A 23,757-nucleotide genomic window follows, 5' to 3' on the forward strand; every position below is an offset into this window, starting at 1 on the left:
TTCATACTTAAAGCTGGTACTGAGGTTGTCTCTTCACTGGCTTACTGGCAATCCTGTTTTCTGTGATTTGTCCTTCCCCCATCATACCCATCCAGGACGTCTCTCCTTCCCGTTCCTTCCTTCCCTCCTCTACCTTCCTTTCCTATAAGTCTGCAGCAACTCCAGACAGGGAGCATTTTGTTTCTGAGTTCTTTACACCCTCAGGTTTCTATTAGTATCAGGTAATCGTGGCGCAGAGTGGTAAAGCCGTAGTACTGCAGTCCAAGCTCTCTGCTCACGATGAGTCCGATCCTGGTGGAAGCTGGGTTGAAGTAGCCGGCTCAAGGTTGACTCAGCCTTCCATCCTTCCGAGGTCGGTAAAATGAGTACCCAGCTTGCTGGAGGGAAAGTGTAGATGACTTGGGAAGGCAGTGGCAAACCACCCTGTAAAAAGTCTGCCGTGAAAATGTTGTGATGTGATGTCACTCCATAGTCGGAAACGACTGGTGCTTGCACAGGGGACTACCTTTACCCAGTTAGCAGGGATTGCACCTTCCCACCTTGGTAGCTCTTTGCAGGACCTCCACCTTCCATACCTGGCCCCCCCCCCCAAATAATGGTCATGACAACTGGACTATTTCAAATATTTTAATTTTAAAAATATTCTCTTCAGTGCTAAAATATCTCTTTGCTTCCCTGCACGGCCAGCACTTCTTGCCGCAGCAGGGCCTCAATCACAGACTCAATTCCACGTGCAGATTGTGACAGGGGTCAGGTTTGCAGGGGCCAGAGGGGGCTGGTTGGTCTGGGGGCGGTTGCTCTAACGGGGACCCCCCCCAAAAGAAGGGGCTGCTTAGAGACAGGCCCCCACTGGCTCGAGGCATGCAGCTCCCTTGTTGCCTGAAGGAGGGGGAACTGGCCAAGCTCCACCTGCGCCAGCCGACAAGGACTGTTTGTAGACCCTCATCCTAGCAGGGAGGATCCTTTCTTTGCAGCCAAGCCTGCAGGCTCCAGACCAGCTGCCCAGATACAGCCCCCCTCTCCCCCCCAAAAAGGTGCAAATCTCCGGCCTAATGGCTTAAAACTCAACAACTATTGCACGGCATCCCAGCTGGACTCCCCCCAGGTCTCGTGCTTCCATCCAGGGAGAACCTTTTGCTCCCAAGAAGAAGAGGGACTTCAGGGTTGTCCAATCAAGTGCTGAAAACTTCTCGGTCCTCGAGGAACCTCCTAAGCCACAATCCCCATTCCCAAGAGTCCACAGAGGATTGAGAAAATAAAAAGAGAGGCTGTGCAGCGCCTCATCTCTTAGGCGTGCAAGTGAGGGGGGTAAAAGAGGGAAGGGAATGTTGCATTGGGGGAGACAGGACAACTCTTGGCAGAAGTGGGTGAAGGCAAGCTGGCATCAGGAGGGAGCACGGTCCCAAAGAACAACAGGACAAGGATGGTTGGAGGGCAGTGGACGGGCATCCCAATTGTCAAAAGGATGAGCATCTCGTGGGCAAGGGGGGCAGACGGACTCTTAGGGAAGGACCATATCGCAGGGGAGAAGCTGGCGGGCTAGCTCTCAGAGGCCGCATGGCATGCAGAATTCTGATCGGGGCAAAATCTCTTGAGTGGAGGTGCTCCGGAATCCTCCTCCCCTCCAGCTGCCTGCAGCAGAGAAAGAAAAAGAGGCTGGTGAATAAGAGGCAGAGGGTAGCCTGGCCCTGATCCTGAAGCAAATTATAACCATAGGGGGTTGCACAGAGCTGCCAGGAATACAAAGGGGAGGAGCTTTTCAAGCTGAGGTCACAGCTGTTTTTTTCCCAACCAGCATGCTACACGGATATGGAATTTAGTCTCTTCCTGTGAATGTGGATACAGGCCAATCTGTGCCCTCTGTGCTTAAACACTGAATAAGAGAGGTGTTGGCAGCATCTGTGCTTTTGGCAACAGCTTAAGTGTGACTAACCAATGAACCCGCTTTGCCTTTAATCAGTTACTAATATTTTGATAAATCTGCATGTGAACATTGTTGGAGCAAATGAGAAAAACACCATTTCTCTGCAATGTGAGATAATTTGCAGTATAAGAACTAACAATCCCTCTTCACTGTTGCAAGGTTCGCCTTTCAAAACTGCTTTTGTGTCAAGAACTGAAAATCTGGAGTGTTCCTTTTGCAGCAATACCACAGAACCAAAAGAATCAAAATGGGAAATACGCAGACACCCCAATTCTAACATTTGTTGTCTGTGGTAGTTTTTTTTTAATGAGAGGAAAACCACAGTGGTTTCTCATTCAAATACAAAACACCCTTGAGCTTGGGACATGACCCAAAAGGAGAAGCTGTCTTTGTGGGTTTGCTTCCCCTATTGCAGGGGTGGCCAACGGTAGCTCTTCAGATGTTTTTTGCCTACAACTCCCATCAGCCCCAGCCAGCATGGTCAATGGCTGGGGCTGATGCGAGTTGTAGGCAAAAAACATCTGGAGAGCTACCACTGGCCACCCCTGCCCTATTGGATTTGGCAGAGGAAGCTGCAACACTGGTCATCCTGAATGGAACTGTGCCACTCAATCTCTGGCCCGCCAATGCATTGACAAGTGAATTTCAACCTGTGATTAAAGCCACAGTCCACGCATCTATCAAGTAAAGCTGATGCCCAACTGCAAACACTTCTGCTGAAAGCCTGATGGGAAAACGCTATAACAATACTATCCCCTCCCTGGGGAGTGCAATTCTGGAAGAGTCCCATGTGTTCACATGCAGAAGGCAATTCCCTCAGTCCATCTAATTTCCCCAAGCTTCTAAGCTCCATGGGCAGCATTACCTGAGCCTCCGGAGGACTTGGCTCTTCCTTCGTGAGGGTCGGGGGCTCATCTGCTACTTCGGAGGGAGGCAGGGCAGGCTCTGGAAATGACCCATGTGAAAGGGAAGTTAGGGACCCAGCAAGAATTCTGCTGAACTGCCAGTGGTCGGTGCTCCTGGTAGTGATTGCTCCTGCTACCTGGGAGCCTGGAACAGCCAATGTACACAGCCAACCCCCACAAGACATCTGACTGCACACCAAACTGACACCCCTTTATTTTGGAGCAACCGACACAGTAAAATTCTTTGTTCTGCCCTCTCCCTCTGCATGAAAAGCCTGCCCTTCCACCCAAATCTTGTGATGCAAGCAGAGCTCAGGCACCAGGTGACTGATTTGATGTATTGGGTCATCGCTGCCACTGGCTTGCTATCATTGCCCCCTCTCACCTTCCAGCGGCTCCTGTCCCAGTGTGGGCGGCTGCGAGTCATCAGTGCGGAAGTCAGAGTTGTGCGTGGGGCTCATCGACTCACTCTGCTGGGGGCTGGGGCTGGAGGCAGGGCTGCTGTCTGCCTTGAGTTGGTAGACATCCGACAAGGAGCTCTGGTTGCTGTTTTCGTCTGGAAGATAAGGATCAACCCTATGTTGATCTGTCACAAATGCCAAGGGGCTCAAGTGTGGTAGCAAACAAAGCTCTCCCCCACCCCTCCTCCCTTTTCATCCTCACAACAGCTCTGTGAAGTGGGTAAAACTGAGGCAGCACAACTGACCCCAGATCACATTGTTAGCTTCAAGGCAGAGCCAGGGCTTGAACCTGTGTGCCTTGCCAGTCTTGGACTCTAACCCTCACACTGGCTTGTTATGTTCTTACTGCCTGCCATATGTGCAGTCTTGCTGTTATCTCTGGTCCAGGAGGATGCACACTGCAAGCAAGAACATGTCTTTCGTATCACTTTAATCCTCTGGAGGAGAGGAACATATGAAGCTGCCTTATACTGAATCAGACCTTTGGTCCATCAAAGTCAGTATTGTCTTCTCAGACTAGCAGCGGCTCTCCAGGGTCTCAAGCTGAGGTTTTTCACACCTCCTTGCCTGGACCCTTTTTTGGAGATGCCAGGGATTGAACCTGGGACCTTCTGCTTCCCAAGCAGATGCTCTACCACTGAGCCACCGTCCCTCCCTATTGTCATCTTTCATTAACTTCAGCTCCATCCCTCTTCTTTAATATGTAAATGACATGACTGCCTCCCTTACAAAGTTCTGTGTTTGTGTGTGTACTGAATTTGACATTAAAAATAAATCAAAGAAATCTTTGTCTGCAATTAATATGGCCACTATGGCAAATTTGAAGTTCGTTACATCTTGGGATCATCAATTGCTCTTGGACTAAACACACAAAGCTGCCTTATTGCTGATTCAGACCATCAATCCAACTACTCCTGGGATGCCTACTCTGTCTGACAGTGGCGTCCCAATATCCACTACCTGAAACTGTTCTAAGTGGAGATGCTTGGGAGTGATCCTGCAGAGCTCTTTTGCCAGGTCAGCCCCATCCATCCATCTAGACCAGCAATCTCCCCTTTAACTGGCAGCAGTTCTCAAAATTCTCCAGTAGAAGGCCTTTCTCAGCCAAAAGAGACTTTCCCAACTGTGATCCTTTTTATCAGAAGTGTCAGCGGCTGAATCTGAGACCTCACTATGCAAAGCTGATTCTCTGTTGCTGAGACTCATTCCCTCTCCTTTGCCTCTTCTAGAGAGAACATAGCCCTTGTTAAGGTTCTTCTGGGCACAGGAAGTCACTGCTCCCACCCCATCCTCAGCAAGAAAAGTGCAGGGCCTACTCACCCTGGAACTCCAGAAGGAGTGACGAGTTGGCAGCAGCTTCAGCTGGAAAGCCATTGGGCTCCCGGACAGCAGCACTACTGGATTTGGACTTCTCTTTCTGGGCGGGAGAGAAGAGAGGAAAGGCAGATCATGTTGCTGCAGGTGCACCACATGGGGCAACCCGCTTGCAGGAATCCCCCACCCTCTTTACAGCCAGCAGGATTGGGCTGTGGAGGCTGCCAGAGTAACAAAAGGGTATTTTGCCAGTCTTTGGGGAACTTTCCGCCTGACTTGGGGTGAAGCTCAAGTTCCTTGGAGGAACAAAGCACAAAGAGAAAAAGAGAAAGGTTTACAACACCCCGAGGAATCTTAGAGAGTTCCATACAGTTTGCCAGTTAGGACTCTGCTTTAGACTGCTAGAACCTGGCTATCCCAACACATGAGTAGGAAACAAAAGCAGATGGCAAGGCTTCCTCCACTTTTGGTTAGCTTGGGAAGCTCCACCAATGGAGAAATTATTCGAAGTGTGCTCCCATCCCAGAGGAAAGGATGGGCCAGTCCTATTCCTTGCAGTGCTCAGACCTGCTGAAGGTCAGCTTCAGGTCCCTCCTCCCAGCACGATCTGTTCCTTTAGTTGCTTCTTACCTCTTTGCTGTCGACTACAGGCACCCACTTGAATATCCGCAGGGATGTGTCTCCCACGGTCACCCACTTCTTCTCCCTGGTTCAGGGAATGAGAGAGACTAGGTACAATGCAAGTCATGGAAGAGTTTTGAAACAACAGAGGAAATTATCCTTGCCTGCCCCACTCCCACACCTGATATTCAAAGATATACTGCATCAGGACATGGAAGTTCCTTAAAGTCAGCTTTAGATGGATCTGTGTGAATTCCTATGATTTCTACATGTATCACAGATACATGGACACACATTTTACATTAAACTGGGTATATTCAGAGGACAGTTTGTGAGGGGAAGCATTTTAGTTTCCCAGGAACCACTGTTGCTGATTTGTAAGTTACCATTATCTATCAAAGGGAAACTGCAGAATAGCACTGCTGAATTTTAATTAATTAAGAATTCTGACCTGACACGGATAACCCAGATTAGCCCAATATTGGTAGATCTCAGAAATTAAGCAGGATTAGCCCTGGCTAGTATTTGGAAGAGAGATCTCCAAGGAATACCAGGGTCATGACATGGGAACAGACAATAGCAAACCACCTCTGAACGTCTCTTGCCTTGAAAACCGCAGGGGATTGCCATGACAGCTGCGACCTGATGGCACCTTCCACCACAAAGAATGATACAATTTTCCCAGAATTTAATACAGATTTGATTTTCTACAGTCATCAGGATAGTCTCAGGTGGTTAGCCATGTGAGTCTAGTAGCATTTTAAAGATCAACAAAATTTTCTAGGATATAAGCTTTCATGAATCATCAAAGCTCATTCTGTCAAATACAATCTGATGGGCACCCGCCTGCTGAAGAACTTTGACTCACAGAAGCTTATACCCTGGAACATATGAACATATGAAGCTGCCTTATACTGAATCAGACCCTCGGTCCATCAAAGTCAGTATTGTCTTCTCAGACTGGCAGACTGGAAAATCTTGTTCATATTTAAAATGCTACTGGGCTTGGACTTGGTTGTCACCAGGGGTGTTAATTAGCTTAGAAAACCTAGGAAGGTTTCAGATGGCCCCTATTGTGAATGCCCTCTACATTTTCCCTTGATTTCCCCTCCCCAAATTACATCTCACCCAATACTTCCTGCATTTCACGGCCCCTTAACCCTGCTGTTCATAGGCCCATGTAATTTTTTGTGTAGTACAGACTACCATATGGATTTGACTGAGTGGTGTGCAATCCTCAAGGATTTATGCTAAAATAAAAACTTCTAAAGCTTTAAAGTGCCATAGGAGAATGGGCTCAGAATCCGTGAGGTGAAATATCTACGTTCTCCAACAAATTTATTTGAACTTTTACAGGATTCCCCTCTCCAAATTGATCATCCCGAAAATAAAATTCAAATGAAACGAACGCAACCCACTAAACCTGTTGGCAACTTCCATGTCTATCTACACTGGGTAACATATGCAAACGACCCCTGGTTCCTCTTGTCTCCATCCTGTAAAAACTGGGTCAGCAGAGGGCAGATCTATCAATCACCATGGCAACCCAAGCACCATGCAAATCCACGCCATAGGACCTGCCCTCTTCCGTGAGCCTGCCAACCGGACTACGGGCAGCAACCCGGCCTCTCACGCAGCAGAAAAAGATTGGACCTTTACGTATAAACCCGCCCTCAATAAAAAGGATCACAGTTGATTGGCTGTTCCGCGACCACCACAACTGCGTTTAGAAGGGATTGGTTGAAACTCTAAGCCCCGCCCCCCCGCGGCCCCGCCCTCCATCCTCTCACCATTTTCGAACGCGCTCGATGGCCGCCATCACTTTTTTGATGTCATCCTTGGCGCGGCTGCGGGTCTCGGCCCGCACCGAGCGGCCCGACATGGCGCCCGTGGCCCCGGCAGCCCCTGTTCCCGCACCAGCCGCCGCCGCTTCCTGCCCGACGCGCATGCGCGCCCCTCCCAACAGCGTGCGTAACGCGTCAGCACGCCCGTCCGGCCGCGGGGAGAGCAACTGTTTTCAGTTCGCATGCGCAATCCACCTTTACTCTTCTCCCGCCCTCTGTACGCGTGGGGAGGAGGTACGAAGGCGGAGGCTGCTGCTTGGCACCACGTGATGTGTGCAGTGTGCTTAGTTTGCGCCCAACTACAAGTACGAGGGGTTATTATGCTTGTATACAATACAGGCTAAATTCTGTGTCGCTAAATGTAAGAATATATATATATTATGGTATTATTAAATATGACTTATTCTTAAAACTGCTTATAGCCCTTTCCATAATCAAGGCACTTCATTTTGTTGTATTTTTACATGCCCATAAAGTAGACTAATGCTGTGATTCCTATATTGTGGATAATGAGGCAAGGTACCAGAGGCTGAGTGAAGCTTCTTTGCCTATGGCCTGCCAATGAAAACAGAACATTTTGGCAGCTCCTATGACCATTAATCCAAGACCTGACAGGAAATTTCTGTCCCATTGCAGATTTACAGCTTGGAGGCTACTCTGCCATCTGGAAGGCTCAACCCCTCCCTCCTTCCCTCAAAAACACTATATTAAGAGCTACAACCCCCCCCCCCACTGTAACTGGCAAACGTTGTTTTAATGTTATGAGAAGCAGAAGACTGCAGATTTATACCCCACCCTTCTCTCCGAATCAGTCTTAGAGTGGCTTACACTCTCCTTTATCTCCTTCCCCCACAACAGACACCCTGTGAGGTGGAAGGGGCTGAGAGAGCTCTCATAGAAGCTGCCCTTTCAAGGACAACTACAAGAGCTATGGTTGACCCAAGGCCATTCCAGCAGCTGCAAGTGGCGGAGTGGGGAATCAAACCCAGTTCTCCCAGATAAGAGTCCACGCACTTAGCCACTGCACTAAACTGGCTTCTCAATATAAACCTTTAAAGGAATAACCAAGAAACACAAATCTGCAGCTGCATTTTTGATCTGAAAGAGAGCTGCATACACCAAGGGTGATTGTACAGGCAAAGTAATTAAATATAAACCAGGAACCTTTTACACTAAAGCAGGCCCAGCTACAGAGCAGTTGCCCTTCAAGGAATGTACTTCCAGTTCTGCAGACGTACCCTGTGCTTGGTTCCTTAGCAGCATGTACCCTCCCTCCAATGACTGGACAGTATGCACAACTATACGTTTACAGTTGTAGCTGAAAGAGCAGCCCTAGCACCTTTGACTTGAATGGCGAGCTATAAATCCACTCAGTAATCAAGCCCTCTTCACTTAATTGTGTATATATAAAAACAATTTTTAATTATATAGAACTGAATGGGGCAGTCATCAAAACACAATGAGGCACCAATTTGGCTGCTTTTGCTCTGGGAGCTGAAAACACCATAGCAGTACTTAGTGGTTAAATCTACTCCGCCTTACCCTAAATTGGCACTCCCTCATGTGGGCAGCAAACATAAAAGCTGCTGTGAGTAAAACAATAAGACTGAGTTCACTATAATATGTTGGGGAGTGGAGGAGCATGCTCTGTTCAGCTAGAGAAGAAACCTTTACACTGTAAAAAGTACTGGTTCAGCAGACCTGAGAAGGACCTTCAGAATGAGCCTCCTAAGCAGAAAGCTGGTACAAGAGCCTTGTCTATTGTCTGAAGATTTTTAGGGAAGGGTGAGATAAAAGTTAAAACAAAAGCTGTACAAGGAAAACTTTGGAGGCAGCAAAGTGGGATTACTTGGGCCAGTTTTGGATGCTGGAATTTTTGCAGAGGAGGGTCCAATAAGCTATCCTACTAGATCGGGGTCCTCACCATAGTGCCCATCAACACCTTTTCTGGCACCTGCCAAATGTAGGGCTTTTGCCCAGCAAGGCATCTGATTGACTGTAGATTTTTTAAAATGTGATTTGGCATCACCTCTCAACAGTGTACAAGGATCTACACAGTGTCACTGAAGTCAAGTTGTTGCAATCACCTCCTATAGCAGCCATTTCGTTGCTGCAGTCATTATGCTGTGGCGGAATTTCAAAAGTGGCTGCAGGCTCAAAAAAGTTGGGGACCACTGCTTTAGGCTGTCAGGTTTTGTAAATTCAGCCCATGCTAGGAGCACACATAAATCATCCTAAAAAACAACAGGGAGAATACAAAAGCCCAATGAACCTGTCCTGACTCCCTACCTGAAATGACATATTCCCTTAGATAAACTTATCCACCACCAAACATCATATGTTAATACAGGATCTAAATACAAGTGCTGTAGCAAAACACCTAATTTTTACAGAAGGAATTCTAACAGATTGCATATATGCAATATTTATGCATCGTTTAGCCAAGAGGGAGAAGAACAAGAACCAGGAAATGGATGAGAAATCTTACGCAGCCATGTGATAGGTCACCATTTGTTGGCCCTTTTCTGTACTACCATAAAAGCTGCCAATATACATTTTTTCTTTTCAAGCTTGTTATACGCAGGCTGCTGCATTCCATGCCAAATTCTGAATTGAAATGGCAAAGGTCATCAGTGCATAAGGCTGAGGACTTGCCTACCTTAGAGACCATCTCTCCCCACATTCCCCAGAGAGTACTCAGATCTGGAACACAAAATCTACTATCGATCCCTCGGGCCAAGAAAGGCAAGATTAAAAATCACCAGGGAGAGAGCCTTCTCAATTGCTGCCCCCTATTGGTGGAACCAACTACTGGAGGAGATTAGAGCCTTGTGGGACCTCGCCCAGTTCTGCAAGGCTTGCAAGACAGTATTATTCTGGCTAGCCTTCAACTGCATTTCTGCCATTGTAATGCAAAGGATACCTAAGAGCACTGAACACCATCGGAAATTTTGAGGTTGAGGAGGAGCGGGCTGAAGTTGAATCCAGCGAAGACAGAAGTCCTTTGTCTGGGTCGGGGCGCCCGGGAAGGGGAAATACCTCTTCCGGTCTTCGACGGGGCGCCTCTGAAAGCGGCGCACCGGGTTAGGAGTCTGGGAGTTCTACTGGAGCCTTCATTATCAATGGAGGCCCAGATGGCAGCCACTGCCAAGTCAGCCTTTTTCCACCTGAGGCGGGCAAGGCAGTTGGCTCCCTTCCTAGAGCGCCAAGATCTGGCAACGGTACTTCACGCAACGGTCACCTCGAGACTGGATTACTGTAATGCCCTCTACATGGGGCTGCCTCTGTACCGAACCCGGAAACTGCAGCTGGTGCAGAACTGCGCGAGCTGCACTGGCTACCAGTTATATACCGGGTTCGTTACAAAGTGCTGGTCATTACCTTTAAAGCCCTATATGGTCGAGGACCTGTCTACCTTAGGGACCGTCTCTCCCCATATGAGCCCCAGAGAGCACTGAGGTCAGCTGGAAAAAACTTGTTGACCACCCCCGGACCAAGAGAGGTGAAGCTGCAATGCACCCGAAATCGGGCCTTCTCCTCTGTAGCCCCGAACTTATGGAACCAACTTCCAGAGGAAATGCGGGCCCTGCGGGACCTTGAACAATTCCGCAGGGCCTGCAAAACTTTCCTCTTCCAACTGGCTTTCGCTGACGAGGAAAGTAATTGCTAATGAGACCGCCATCATAATAAAGAACAAATAGCAATAGCATTAACATTTTTATTAAATTAATTAATTTTAAACCTATTAGAATTTTTAATGTTGAATGTAACCTGTCTCTGTATAATGGAATGTTACTGTTAGCCGCCCTGAGCCTGCCCCGGCGGGGAGGGCGGGATATAAATAAAATTATCTAATCTAATCTAATTAATAATCTTAGCACCAAACTTTTAACCTGCTATATTACTGAATATTGCATTATTTTAAAATGCAAAATTAATGTTTATCGGGATTTTATTCTTGTGAGCCGCCCTGAGCCTGCTTCGACAGGGAGGGCGGGATATAAATCTAATAAATAAATAAAAGGAAACGCTGTTCCTATGGCTCAGCTCCAAGCATGGCTAGAAACACTCCAGGGTACCATTTCTGAGAGCCCCAAACTTTCTGGAGAATTTGCAAGACGATGGGATTTTTCAAAACCTGGGCTGCAAGCCTACATTAGAAACATGCAAAGTTTTCTTCACCATTAGCTCCCAGAGATGACTCCTAATGCATTTCCTACCAACTCTGAAACTAGGCAGTTAAGAGGAAATTCCAGGAAGCCAGACTTGTCCAAAAAATTCTTTTATTAGCACGTATCCCATGTTAGAATCCTGACCCTAAGTCTGTATGGGGGCACTGCACATGAAAAAGGATCACTTTCTCTTGCTGTAGATACTCTCCAGTGAGTTCTGGGCATTTGTGATCTGCTGTTGCAGTCTCTGCCTAGTGGATTCGTTGGTGGCCTTCTTCAGCAGAACCTTCATTTCTTCCACCACTGCCCGGTAGCCGGCTGTGTTGTGGAAGACTCGGATGGCCCGGTCCCCACAGGAGACCAGGAAGCGGCTGTTCACATCAAAAGCCAAGTCGGTGATGTGCTCTCCATGGACGTTCTCAAAGCACTCTTCCTCCTTGCCTTCCCTGGTGTTGTATACAAAGATGCTGGTGCTGCAGGAGATGGCTAGCGTTCGAGCATCGGGGGATAGAGCAATGCGGCAGGGTTCTGCCACCTCACATTTACCCGTCAGCAGCAGGTAGGGATCCTGCTGTTTCTTGTATTCAACATCTGTGTCCCACAGTTTCCATGTGCTGTCCTTTGAGACTGTTGCCATCCTGTGGGTGAGAGAGATACCGTACGCATTGTAAATGAAAATAAATAAAACCAGAGAATTATAGAGTTGGAATGGACTTCCAGAGTCATCTAGTCCAACCCCAATGGTGACTTCCAGCTCGGAACATAGGAACAGAAGGGTTGGTAGTAATATATGACACGACGAAAGCATATGAACCTCCTTATTGTCTATTTTGAGGCAGTCTATTAGGAAGAATGGGTCAGGGTAGGGAAATACTGGTGATAAGTGCTTGGATTGGTGAAAAGAGTTGGAAAGTGTTTCCTCTTTCCAACTGCTGCTGTTGTAGATCCTGGCCACCACTTCTTCTCTCTTCTCTATCCCAAACTGTTACTTCCCTCAGCTGCACCTCCCTTTCAGTGTGGCTTAGTTTACAGTGTCTCCAGATTCTTCTTAAATTCTCAGAATGGTCATTGCTATCCAGCTACCTATAACTGTTTTTAGGACAAATTACAATAGGGAGGGGGAATGGGAAGGAGAGAAAACAGTCAAGCAATCCTGCCTAGACAAGTTTTTCAAAATTCTTCCTTCTCTGGACGCGTTTATAAATAACAACATAAGATTGTAATCTATTGCAATGTTTATTGTGTGTGTTTATTTTCCTCTTATTGCACTGTTTTCTACATTTGTAACCCACTGTCTGCTTTATGGTATGCTATATTTTACAGAGTTTTTATTGCTTTGGACAATTTGTTTTAGTTGTTTCTCAGTTCTGTAGTCTTAGTCTTAATTATATTGTTTCTTAGAGGTCTCTGCTGTCCCTTTGAATTGATTTTTATATTTTGTAATCCACCTTAAGTCTCAGTGACAAAGGTGGACTATAAATTAAGTAAATAAGCAAATATTGCTGGTTGCTTGCTGGCCATCTGGCATGTAAGGATGGCACATTCTATGTTTTATTTATTTAAAACATTTGTTAGCTGCCTTTCTCCCTTGTAGAATGCAAGTCAGCTTACAATATAAACAAAACATTACTTTAAAAATAATTAAAACGATAAAAGTCGCAAGCTAAAAACTTTAATTGGAACTGCCAACAATAAAAGTTAGAGCCACTGAAACAAGTCCTAAACGAAACAGTTTTCAACTGCCTCGTGAAGTTCAACAATGAGGGGCCAAGGCTAACTGCCCATGGGAGGCTGTTCTAGAATTGTGGGATTTCCATGAAAAAGGCCCTCAAGCCAGCATCTTTAATTGGTCAGGAGGGCATTTCCTCATGATCTTAATTCATGGGCATGAATATATATATATAGATGGACTCCCAACATCTCCATCTCTGTAGTCTTTTGGACACAGCTGAAGGTATCAATAGTACCCTAGAACAATGTCCTTGGAGGTTTGGACCCTACCACAGAGACCCACCCCCCTTGCTGGTATTCTTTGGTGGTCTCCAAGATCAATCAAAGGAGTTCCTCCATCTGTGGATGCTTCAGAACTTCCGTTCCTTAGAGACTTGCCAAGGTTCTGACATCCTTCAGCAGTAGTTTAAAACTGCTTCTAGCCCCACTGGTGGACCTCTTGATGGCACTTGGGTTTTTTGGCCACTGCGTGACAAAGAGTGTTGGACTGGATGGGCCATTGGTCTGATCCAACATGGCTTCTCTTATGTTCTTATGAATGTTTCCACACCTTAGGTTATAATGCATCAGGCATGGCTTGAGTCCTGAATCCGATTGTATAAACCAATGAGAACTTGAGCACGTACTGCCAGACCTTCCAAGGACACACCTTCAACTTGTTATCTAGCAAGAAGAAAATCCATGTGAAAGGAAGAGCCTTTCTTGGCACAGAGCTAGTTCTACCCAATACTAGCACAGATGATCTCATCAGGGACGGCCAAGGCTAGCTATTCTGGGAAGCTGAGACAGTACCTTACCTCCTGGAGTCATTGGAGAAGGAGAAGGAATACACGCCTGCTGTGTGGCCTTTCAGCTCAAAGGCCCTGGCCACCTCACGGAAGTCTCCACTCTTACTGAAACACACCTCCCACACCTTCACATCCGGGGTGAAGCCGCAGGATGCAACAAACCTGAAGGGAGAAAGGCCACCGATGGGACATTGGGTTCCCAAACTGGACAACAACCAACAACCACACCTGCATGCGAGTGCCCACTTTGCTGCAGAGAGCAGCCTGGGCCCACAGATGACACCATCCTTACCTCCCACAAGGCGACACAGCTGCAAAGGCATTGTTCATCTGGTTGGTGTTGATGCTGGCCAGGACTTCCCCCTTTGGATCCCAAATGAGGATGGTGGTGTCACTGGAAGCTGTCATGATGAACTTTCCTTGTGCAGAGAGAAAAAGGTTAAGGTTTTTTCCCCCTAGAGCCGGCCCTAAGAAAAGTCATGGGTGCTTAAGAGGACTAAGCAAGAGTGAAGAAAGAAAAACATTGCGGAGTGGTTGAGCCCCTCTGTCCCCAGCAGCGGGAAAGTTAAAAGGTCCCAGTGGAATACCTGTGTCGGCGACTCCGATGTTGATGACGGGGGCTTTGTGCTGTTTGGGGAAGTCTTCTGGGGCAGCGACGTAAGCAAAGCTACCATCCTCTTTCTTGGTCATTTTAAAGACTCTGATGGTGTCGCCATTAGCCAGCCAGGCAATGAAGGCTCTGAGTGAAGGAAGGAGAGTCATTACCTGGAAGCGACAGAAGGAACAAGCTGCTGTGCCTTGCAGGGCAACTTCCACCTCTGTGTGTTGCTGGCCGAGGCTTCCGGCACTGAAGTTGGCTAGGACAGGCTTGGGGGGATCCAGTTTCATGCACTGCTGTGCCCCACAAACTTCTACATGTGTTACAGAGGAGTGGAAGGGAAGCAAAAACTGCCATGGGCAAACTTTAATCCTTATCAAGCCAAGTGCCCATGTAAAGAACCAATATCGGGGTTCAGTTGGGAGAGAGAACAAACCACTTAGCTCCTAGGTGAGGCAATGCACAGATTGCAGCAGGCCTGCCAAAAATATTTGACTGGGCCTCCCTCGCCTAGCCTCCCCTCTCCTTTCCCCCCCGACCTTTGTGGGTTGCTCATGGTTCCTTAGTGCATATATTTTTTAAAAAAATGCAACAGCAAGTCCAAGAAATGGATAGTCCCTGGGATGGAAGGTCAGGAAGGCTCACTGCATCCAGCCCCAGAATTTTCCTGCTGCAACACGTACACTCTCCATACCTGGAGTCTGGGTAGAAACGGACCAAGGTAGCATGATCCAGTTCCACATTGGCCCGCAGGCAGCGGTGCTCCCGCTCCAAGAAATCCTTGGTGCTCCAAATGCGGACAGTGCGGTCATCAGAGCAGGAGGCCAAGTACTTGCCGTTGCTGCTGAAGTCCAAGCAGCTGATGCTGCCGCTGTGACCCTGCAGAGCACCAAAAACACTCACTTTTGCATTCGCAACAAACAATAATCTGGGGTGTTCCATTCAGGGGCAACCAAGACCCCAAAGATCTAGCCATGCCACAGGAGCATGAAAGACAATCATAGCATCAGTGGAATTCCCACTTCCTGTATTAAATGAGCAGAGGTCAAAATGCCTCTGTATTTACTAGATTTATACACCAATCCCTATGGGGACACAGTGGTTTATGTCACTCTCTTTTCCTCTGTCCTCACAACAATCTTGTGAGGCAGGTTAGCTGGAGACAGCATTACCAGCCCAAGCTCATCCACCAGGATTCCATGGAAGAGTGCAGATTCATGAGGTCTTCCAGATCCTAGGCCAACTCTCTAACCACTACACCACCGTGGCTGTCATCTTCAACTCTAGAGTGGGAGGAGCAGATGAAAGACTGGCCCACAGGAGGAGTAGAAGAAAGAATGCCCCATAGGAGGAGTAGAAGAATCGTGGTGGAGGATTCCAAAGAGGGGTGGACCCCACCATTTGGCATTGTGAAACTGGTAATGTTCCTTACATTTGTAGCTGGCCACAGAAGGGTGGGCATGTGCACACACTTGCCCCCCTGAAGCTGAATACCCTGTAATGCCTCATGCTTACTGAGCAGCAGCAGTGTGATTCCAAGCAAAGAAGAAAGGGGGGGAGGGGGAGTTGGTTTTTGACATCCCGCTCTTCAATACCCGAAGGAGTCTCAGAGCAGCTTACATTTGCCTTCCCTTCTTCTCCCCACAACAAACACTCTGTGAGGCAAGTGGAGCTGAGAGAACTCTGAGAGAACTGTGACTGGCCTAAGGCCACTCAGTTAGTTGCATGTGGAGAAATGGGGAATCAAATATGGTTCTCCAGATAGCGTCCGTTGCTCTTACACCGCATTGGCTCTTAGACTGTCTTGAAGGCCAAATGATAGGACAACAAGCCTTCTTCCAAAAAGCTGCCATATTCTAGAAATACCTAGGTCCACATAAAAAATGTTGGGGACTAAAGGCCAAACATTCTGCAAGGCCACTGAACAGAGTGATCTCTAAACCATTCCCTTCATGTGCCCCCCCACAAAAAAAAAGACAGAAGAGAAATGTGACAAGGAAAGCCAGTCACATCTTGTAACTTTCTACATGCTCTGAAGTGAAAGGGAATGACTTTTTCAAGTCATTCTCCAAGCTCTCTCCCTTCCTATCCTTCCCCAGTCTTCACTCCCAATCTGCTCTGAGTCTCAAACAAGGCAGTTTGTAAATGAAGTAAATAAAACCACAACAGTACATGTAACCCCATTTGCTCACATTCATCTCTCCTTACCTGGATCCCCAGCTCCAGCACTAATAAGTCACATGACGTGGCCAAGGTGGCCGTGAATAAACCGCTTCAATCAATTGCTCCACTGTTTAAATTTTTAAATTGTATTTTAATAGTCCAGGTTCTCCTCAGCTGTGCTGGACTGTTTGGTTTATTTGGACAAAGCTGGACTATTCCTATCTACAAATATCAAACTGCTGGTCAGACTGTTTACCTATTTCAGCAAAAAAAAAAATCAACTGTTGATATGAGACTGGGAACCTCCTCCTAAAGAAGCAGATTACAGAGTCCCAGAATGGGGACGAAAAGTGGCCGAGAAGAAGCCCAGATCCCCACTGTCCATTCAAACTGGCCAAGCAGTTATGCACTGATGATCTGTTAACAAAAAGAATTAATTAGTGATATTTCTACTTTCTCCTCCTCCTCCAGTAAGCACAAGTTCTATGAAGTGGGGATTTTCCAGTTCTCATGGAACGCTAACTGAGGAACTGCCGGGGATGGGGTGTGAGAGAGAAGGTATGCTCAGCCAGTTTCTTGCTCCCATTTTGTAAAACCTGAAGCTATGACACTGAATTATTTCTGCAGAAGAGAACGAAAAGATTGGCTGTTGACCAAGGATAACATTGCAGAAGGTTGAGCCATGTCAGAAGTACAGACCCCGTTTTCCTTGATGTGTGGAGGGCAACATATTGGAATTGCTGGCCTCTGGAACACATCCCAGAGCAACTGCACTCACCTTGAGGGCTGCGGCCAGGAGCGGGTGTGTGAAATTGTGCTGCTGAGGCTTCTCTTTTCGGCTTCGCTGGTGCTGCTTCTGTTTCTTCTGGATGGATGTTTTGCCAGCTGTTTCACCATTCACATTGTGATCTAGAGAACACAAGATTTTTCAATATGCCACGAGTCAAGCCTTGTGGGCCCCAGACCCACCCAGTGCTGGGTGGAAATGCATGGCAGGAAGTGATCAGCAGCTGTCAAGGCAGCTACTACCATGTGAAAACAGCTATCTTGTAAGAGGCTCCCAGCTCTGACTTAGATTGCCCAGGTTAGCCTAATCTCATCAGAACTCAAAAGATAAGCAGGGTGGGTTCTGGTTACTACTTGGATGGGAGACAACCAAGAGATGTCCACAGTTGCTACACAGAAGCAGGCAATGGCAAACCACCTCTATTCATCTCTTGCCTTGAAAACCTTATAGGGTCACCAAAAGTTGGCTGCCACTTGACAGCACTTCCCATTAAGTTTGCAATCGAAGTTTGCTAACAGCCATTTGCAGTTCACCATATAAGGCAGGTCTGGCATTGCCTCCAGGCTGGAAAGTTTTCCAGAAGTCTGCTGCCTTTCCCTGGAAGCCAGAAGTGACTAGCAACATTTCTTCTCACTAGTTTGCAAGGCTCTTGTAACGTACAACTCAGTGGAGGAGCCCCAGCAAAATAACCAGTAGCCAGTCTCAGATATTGAAACTTATGTCTCCCTCAGAGGACCCTTTCCTCACTGATAATACCCTATTCGTGTTTATCTCCACATACAAAAAGGTTCACATGCCTCCCTCCTTAAAATCGGAAGCAGCCCAGCCTGGCAGGAGCTGGTGCATCCTGTAATTCTCCAGAGTGGATACTCTGGCTCTGGGCCTGCACAAGCAAAGGAGCTGCATAGACAGATCTTACCAGAGCAAACTTGTGCTAATTCACATCTGTTGGGGCAGCAGCACTAAGAGCATATTTCAGTTCCCTGAGTACCCCAGGAGGCAGTTTTGGCACCGAAGCAGCACTGTGTACATATGCATGTGTGAAGTTTCCTTCTTCGGAGTCAGTTGCTGGGCCCATCAAGTTCACCACTGCTCTCAATGCCTGGCTGAGTTTCTCCAGCATCTTCAGCAAAGATGCAACGGTCACCTCGAGACTGGATTACTGTAATGCCCTCTACATGGGGCTGCCTCTGTACTGAACCCGGAGGCTGCAGCTGGTGCAGAACGCAGCGGCGAGGCTGTTATTGGGGCTCCCAAAATGGGAGCACATACAGCCAGGACTGCGCAGACTGCACTGGTTGCCAGTTATATACCGGATTCGTTACAAAGTGCTGGTCATTACCTTTAAAGCCCTATATGGCCGAGGGCCTGCCTACCTGAGGGACCGTCTTTCCCCACATGAACCCCAACGAGCACTGAGATCAGCGGGGAAGAACCGGCTGACCACCCCCGGGCTGAGGGAAGTAAAACTGCAGAGCACTCGCACGCGAGCTTTCTCTGCTGCAGCTCCACACCTGTGGAACCAGCTCCCGGAAGAAGTGCGGGCCCTGCGGGACTTTGAACAGTTCCGCAGGGCCTGCAAGACCATCCTTTTTGGGATGGCTTCCACTGACTAAAAGATAGAGGAACTGCTTAAGTGATTTTACCATCTGTTGAAATAGCACCAGAATGTTAATTTTATTATTTTAGAATTTTAACTGTTATGCTAGTTATTGTTAAATTATTGTATAATTACTGTACCGTATTTGTATTTGATTTGATGTTGTTAGCCGCCCTGAGCCTGCTTCGGCGGGGAGGGCGGGATATAAATAAAATGATTGATTGATTGAAAAAGGACCTTCTGTATGCAATAATCCGCTATTCATCGGCATTTGATAAATTTCACAGTTTACAGTGCAATGATCCACTATTCAGCTAAGGGCCTGTTTAGAAAAAACTGGTTTCTACCAAGTCAGACTTTCGGTCCGTATAGCTGAATTTTTAGCTGTCCAGAATCTCAAGTGGAGTGAAGTCTTCCTGAACAACAGTTACCCAAGGGAAAACAACCTACAATCTTTTGCATGCAAAGCGGGTGCTCCACTGCTGAACTTCTCCAATGCAATACTCATGCAATTGCAAACCACTCCAAAATTATTTCATAAAATTAACATCATGCAGTTTTCCTTCAGAAGGATGCCAAACAATATGACAACGCTTCTTTTAAAAAAAGAACGCTGTAATAAATACTTCCAAGTAATTGAAGAAATGAATAGCCCCCCCCCCCCCCCATTAGGAAACTAAACAAAACAACTTCATTTAAAACAAAAGAAAGGTTCTTCTAGGGCAGGGGTGGCCAAACTTCCTTAACTCAAGAGCCACACAGAATAAACATCAGATGTTTGAGAACCAGAAGACATGAATGATGTTTGAGAGCTGTAAGACAGGAAGGCAAACAGCGGGGAAGGCGGCAGGGAAAGGTGAAAAGAAAGCACCTTTAAATGCATTCTCCAAGTCGCCAGCTGGCTTGGCTTGGAGAAGTGATTTAAAGAAAGAAATGCCTTTTCCATGTCAGCTGATGGAGTGTTAGGAGATTCAGAGCCACACAATACGTGTGCAAAAGCCACCCTTGCTCTAGGGCAGCTCCTCCAGCTCAGCTCCTGCGCCTATTTCGCAGACAGGATCAGCAAGTCAGGACTAAGCCCCGCCCACAGGCTGATCGACGGACAGGAAGCCCCGCCCACCGCGCTCCCCTCACCGTCCGCCGGCTTCTTGGCCTCTTTCTCTGCCGGCTGGCGCTCCTTTCCGCTCAGCGTCTTCCGTCTCAGCAGCAGCACGAGAACGAGAGCGCCGAGCACGAGCGACACGCCGATCAGCACCCCAGACGCCTCGTCCATTTCCTCCGCCCCGTGGCCGCCCCAGCGCGCTGAGCTAACTGAAAGGAGGCGAGGACGCATGCGTCGCCTTCCCCCCCCCTCATGATTGACGTGGCAAGTCAAGCTAAAAGTACGCATGCGCCTTTTCTTTGACGCCTCGTGCCTCCTCTTCTACACCTCCTCCTCCCCTACTTGAACAGGTCTTTCCCCCCCACCCGAAGCAGACATCACTGATCAAGCCGGCAATAAATCCAAGTGGGCAGCGGTGTTGGTCTGAGGCAATAGAACAAAGCAGTAGACAAGTGTCACCTTTAAGACCAACTAAGTTTTATTCAAGTGGCACCTTTAAGACCGACTAAGTTTTCAGAATGTAAGCTTTCATATGCTCTAAGTCTAAGCAGACTTCATCAGACAAAAATGGAATGGCGAGCCGTCCTAAATATAGAGCCTGCTTGCCATTCCATGTTTGTCTGATGAAGTCTGCTTAAAGCATACGAAAGCTTACATTCTGAATAAAACTAAATTGGTCTTAAAGGTGCAACTTGTCTTCTGCTTCAAGCAGGCAATGCAAGAGTCGCTCACGGTAATCGGAGAGGCTGGACTCGGCCAAGGTGGCCGATCTATCAGAGACTTCATTGTTTATTTAAAATGTATTTAAAGTATTTATATGCCCGCCTTTCTTCCAGACATCCCAGTTCGGCACCCGAGTCTGGTAATTCTGCTGGAGTACTTTCAGAAGGTTGGCCGTGTTAAGCCTGCTGCAGCACAATAAAACAGGAGTCTAGTCACACCTTAGAGCAGGGGGTGGCCAAACTTACTTAACATAAAGGCCACGTAGAATAAACGTCAGATGTTTGAGAGCCGCAACACAGGAAGGCAGGTAAGCAGGCAAATAGGGAGGGAGGTGGAAAGAAAGCAACTTTAACTTTAGATGTATTCTTCAAGCTTCTGACTGGTTTGGCTTGGAGAAATGATTTTAAAAGACAAAATGCCGTCTCCAAGCCAGCTGATGGAGTGGTGGGGGCTTCGAGAACTACCTATATGTGAAAAAGCTACATGTGGCTCCCAAGCCGCAGTTTGGATACCCCTGCCTTAGATATTAACAAGAGTTCATTCTAACATGAGCTTTATCTGAGTCAGCGCGCACTTTTTTTCAGACGTACGCAGAGAATATCATCTTTCGCACTTTCTTTTTTAAATAACAAAGATCACAGAAAGGAGAAAGAAATGGAGTTGAAGCGCCTGTTATCAAATTCCTATTCATTCAGGAATGAATGAAACGAAGGCATGTATATGCGATCAACCAGCCCCATCCTTTGGTTGGCAAGCTGCAATTGCTAAAAGGCAACTAGATCCGATATATTTCGTGAGCCGATGGGAATGTTTCGCTCAGGTCCGTTTGGCGCTTAGCAGTGCCACGGTCCATAGCTGCTAATTCAGGGAAGCGCGGAGAGCCTGAGAGTGCTTTTGCGCGTGCGCGAACTGAGACCGGTTCGTACTGCAGCGACCCCTTCTAGAAGTTAGTATTGCATCTCAGATTATAACGGGGTTGCTCGCGCTGCATTTTGAGCTCAAACCTGCGGAACGTCTTGCGGTTTAATTTGCAAAGATCGTGTGGGTACAGCCATGTGCGAGCGTTTTAAAGCTTAGGTGGCTCTAGAAGGAGGTTAGACGAGTCAGTGGGCGGGCCGAGGTCCCTCGATGGTTATCACCAGCAGTCATTTTGTAGAAAAATAGGTGGTGGAGCTCATCCAGGGATTGTTATGCAGCTGCAGTACTATTCAATAAACAAGGAGGTGGAACTCTCAGAAGGAGGAGGAGGAACTCTCAGAAAGGTTCAGGAGCTGTGCTCCTGTGAGCTCCCACTGAATCTGAGCCCTGGTTATCACCAGTGCTGAACCTCCATATTCAGAGATAGTATATACTTCTGGCAAGGCAACAACAGGGAAGTGTGGTTGTCTTGCTGCTTTGTTTTGCATTTTAGCATCTGGCTAGCCAGGGCCAGTGTGGCTGGGGAGAGCTCCATTTGGCTAAGCCAGCCTCAAGCACACAGAGGACTTCGAATCTAGACGCTTGTCAGTTGTTTGGCATTTGATAAGTTTCACTTGTTTATGTAGTGTCATTTTTTATTACAACTAAAGGTAAAGATAGTCCCCTGTGCAAGCACCAGTCATTTCCGACTCTGGGGTGACGTCGCATCATGACGTTTTCGCAGCAGACTTTTTACGGGGTGGTTTGCCATTGCCTTCCCCAGTCCTCTACACTTTCCCCCCAGCAAGCTAGGTACTCCTTTTACCGACCTCGGAAGGATGGAAGGCTGAGTCAACCCTTGAGCCGGCTACCTGAACCCACCAAGCTTCCGCTGGGATCGAACTCAGGTTGTGAGTTGACTGCTAGGGGGCATCAAAATCGGGGAGTGACCTGGGTCTTTGGGAGGCCTGTGGCTGGTCAGTGTAAGGAGGAGGGGACTGGACTAGATGGACCTTTGGAGTGATCCAGCAGGGCTTTGTTCAGGTATAATGTGTCATTAAACTGTCCCCTCCCTCTGGTTCCCTCTGTATTCATGAGCTGCCTGGACAGGGGAGTGTCCCCATGCATTCTATGTATGCTCATGAACACTTTCCCCCTCAGGGTTTCCTCTACATTACTGAGATGTCTGGAGACGTGAGCATCCATGTGGATGTGTACGGTGTTGCCTGGGTACCTTCAGTGCCGCCCTTCCTCAATTTTCTCCCTTGGGGGAGCTCAGTTCTACAATAATCACTGCTGCATTTTGCATAGACATTGGTTGGAATCCCAAATGTATCTACTGGCTAATTTTCAAGATCCCATAACATCAGGATGTGTGTAAGGTGGTTTTAATTAGTGCATATGTTGGTGAGGAGTGGGGGGAATCGTCTTCCAGCCCCACTACCTTTAGTTTCTAAGGTTCCTGATGTAATTTTGCCCCAGAAGAAACTCCTCTGTGCCCATTCAGTACCAGGATGCCTTGTGATCTTGCGGCAAGGGCTGCCACAGTTGGGACACATCTCCAGGGGAGCTAGGCCCTTCTGGGCACATGCAAAAAGCAGCATAATAACACTCAGGACAAGACTATGGCTCAGTGGTAGAGCATCTGTTTGGCATGTAAAAGGTTCCAGGTTCAGTTCCCGGCATCTGCAGTTAAAATGATCTGACGATGTGAAAGACCTCTGCCTGAGACCCTGGAGAGCTGCTGCCAGCCTGTGTTGATAACACTGATTTTGACAGACCAAGGGTCTGAATCAGTATCAGGCAGCTACATATGTACCTGCACACCATACAGACAGAAGAGACATCCAGGCCCAAGGCAAGCAAATGCTAGAAAACCACAGAGAAAACACCAGAATGCCTAGATTGCAGCTGTTGAAACAAAAAATCTGGGCATTTTCAGACAGGAGGCTGACACTGGGCTTATGGTATAAAATCGACACCAGCGAGCAGAACAGATCTTCCATTTTAAAATGTATCCTTCCAATACTAGCAGTATCCACAATCAGGGCGAGAGGCTCAGTGGCACCATTTGCTGTGGCATTTGTGGAAAAAACTAGCTCAGCTCGCAAGGCAATTAGCAAACTG

The 23,757-nt window shown here is 47.6% G+C and overlaps 2 protein-coding genes across 2 annotated transcripts; both read right to left on the minus strand.

Annotated features, from left to right (window-relative positions):
- Positions 1-613: 613 nt before the first annotated feature.
- On the minus strand, positions 614-7,242 carry BCL7B (BAF chromatin remodeling complex subunit BCL7B). The gene is made up of 6 exons (XM_060259415.1): positions 7,016-7,242; positions 5,235-5,310; positions 4,611-4,707; positions 3,215-3,385; positions 2,790-2,869; positions 614-1,632 (listed from the first exon to the last, which is right to left on the minus strand). The coding sequence occupies exons 1-6, from the start codon at positions 7,171-7,173 to the stop codon at positions 1,540-1,542; spliced, it is 675 nt and encodes a 224-aa protein (XP_060115398.1). The 5' UTR covers positions 7,174-7,242; the 3' UTR covers positions 614-1,539.
- A 4,093-nt stretch (positions 7,243-11,335) lies between these two features.
- On the minus strand, positions 11,336-20,298 carry TBL2 (transducin beta like 2). The gene is made up of 7 exons (XM_060258840.1): positions 20,043-20,298; positions 17,300-17,430; positions 15,053-15,237; positions 14,348-14,499; positions 14,053-14,179; positions 13,770-13,922; positions 11,336-11,879 (listed from the first exon to the last, which is right to left on the minus strand). The coding sequence occupies exons 1-7, from the start codon at positions 20,296-20,298 to the stop codon at positions 11,423-11,425; spliced, it is 1,461 nt and encodes a 486-aa protein (XP_060114823.1). The 3' UTR covers positions 11,336-11,422.
- Positions 20,299-23,757: the final 3,459 nt, after the last annotated feature.

Source organism: Heteronotia binoei, chromosome 18 (assembly GCF_032191835.1).
Source record: "Heteronotia binoei isolate CCM8104 ecotype False Entrance Well chromosome 18, APGP_CSIRO_Hbin_v1, whole genome shotgun sequence".
Lineage (NCBI taxonomy): Eukaryota > Metazoa > Chordata > Lepidosauria > Squamata > Gekkonidae > Heteronotia > Heteronotia binoei.

Bases quoted from the DNA above. Each gene is read 5' to 3' on its own strand.
- TBL2 (XM_060258840.1), bottom strand. From the start codon at position 20,298: ATGCGTACTTTTAGCTTGACTTGCCACGTCAATCATGAGGGGGGGGGA. The intron at 15,238-17,299 runs GTGAGTGCAGTT...GGTGCTCTGCAG, and splicing joins TCCTGGCCGCAGCCCTCAAG to GGTCACAGCGGCAGCATCAG. The intron at 11,880-13,769 runs GTAAGGTACTGT...TCTCACCCACAG, and splicing joins TTCTCCAATGACTCCAGGAG to GATGGCAACAGTCTCAAAGG.
- BCL7B (XM_060259415.1), bottom strand. From the start codon at position 7,173: ATGCGCGTCGGGCAGGAAGCGGCGGCGGCTGGTGCGGGAACAGGGGCT. The intron at 5,311-7,015 runs GTGAGAGGATGG...TCCCTGAACCAG, and splicing joins ATCGAGCGCGTTCGAAAATG to GGAGAAGAAGTGGGTGACCG. The intron at 4,708-5,234 runs GTAAGAAGCAAC...TCTCCCGCCCAG, and splicing joins CTGTAGTCGACAGCAAAGAG to AAAGAGAAGTCCAAATCCAG.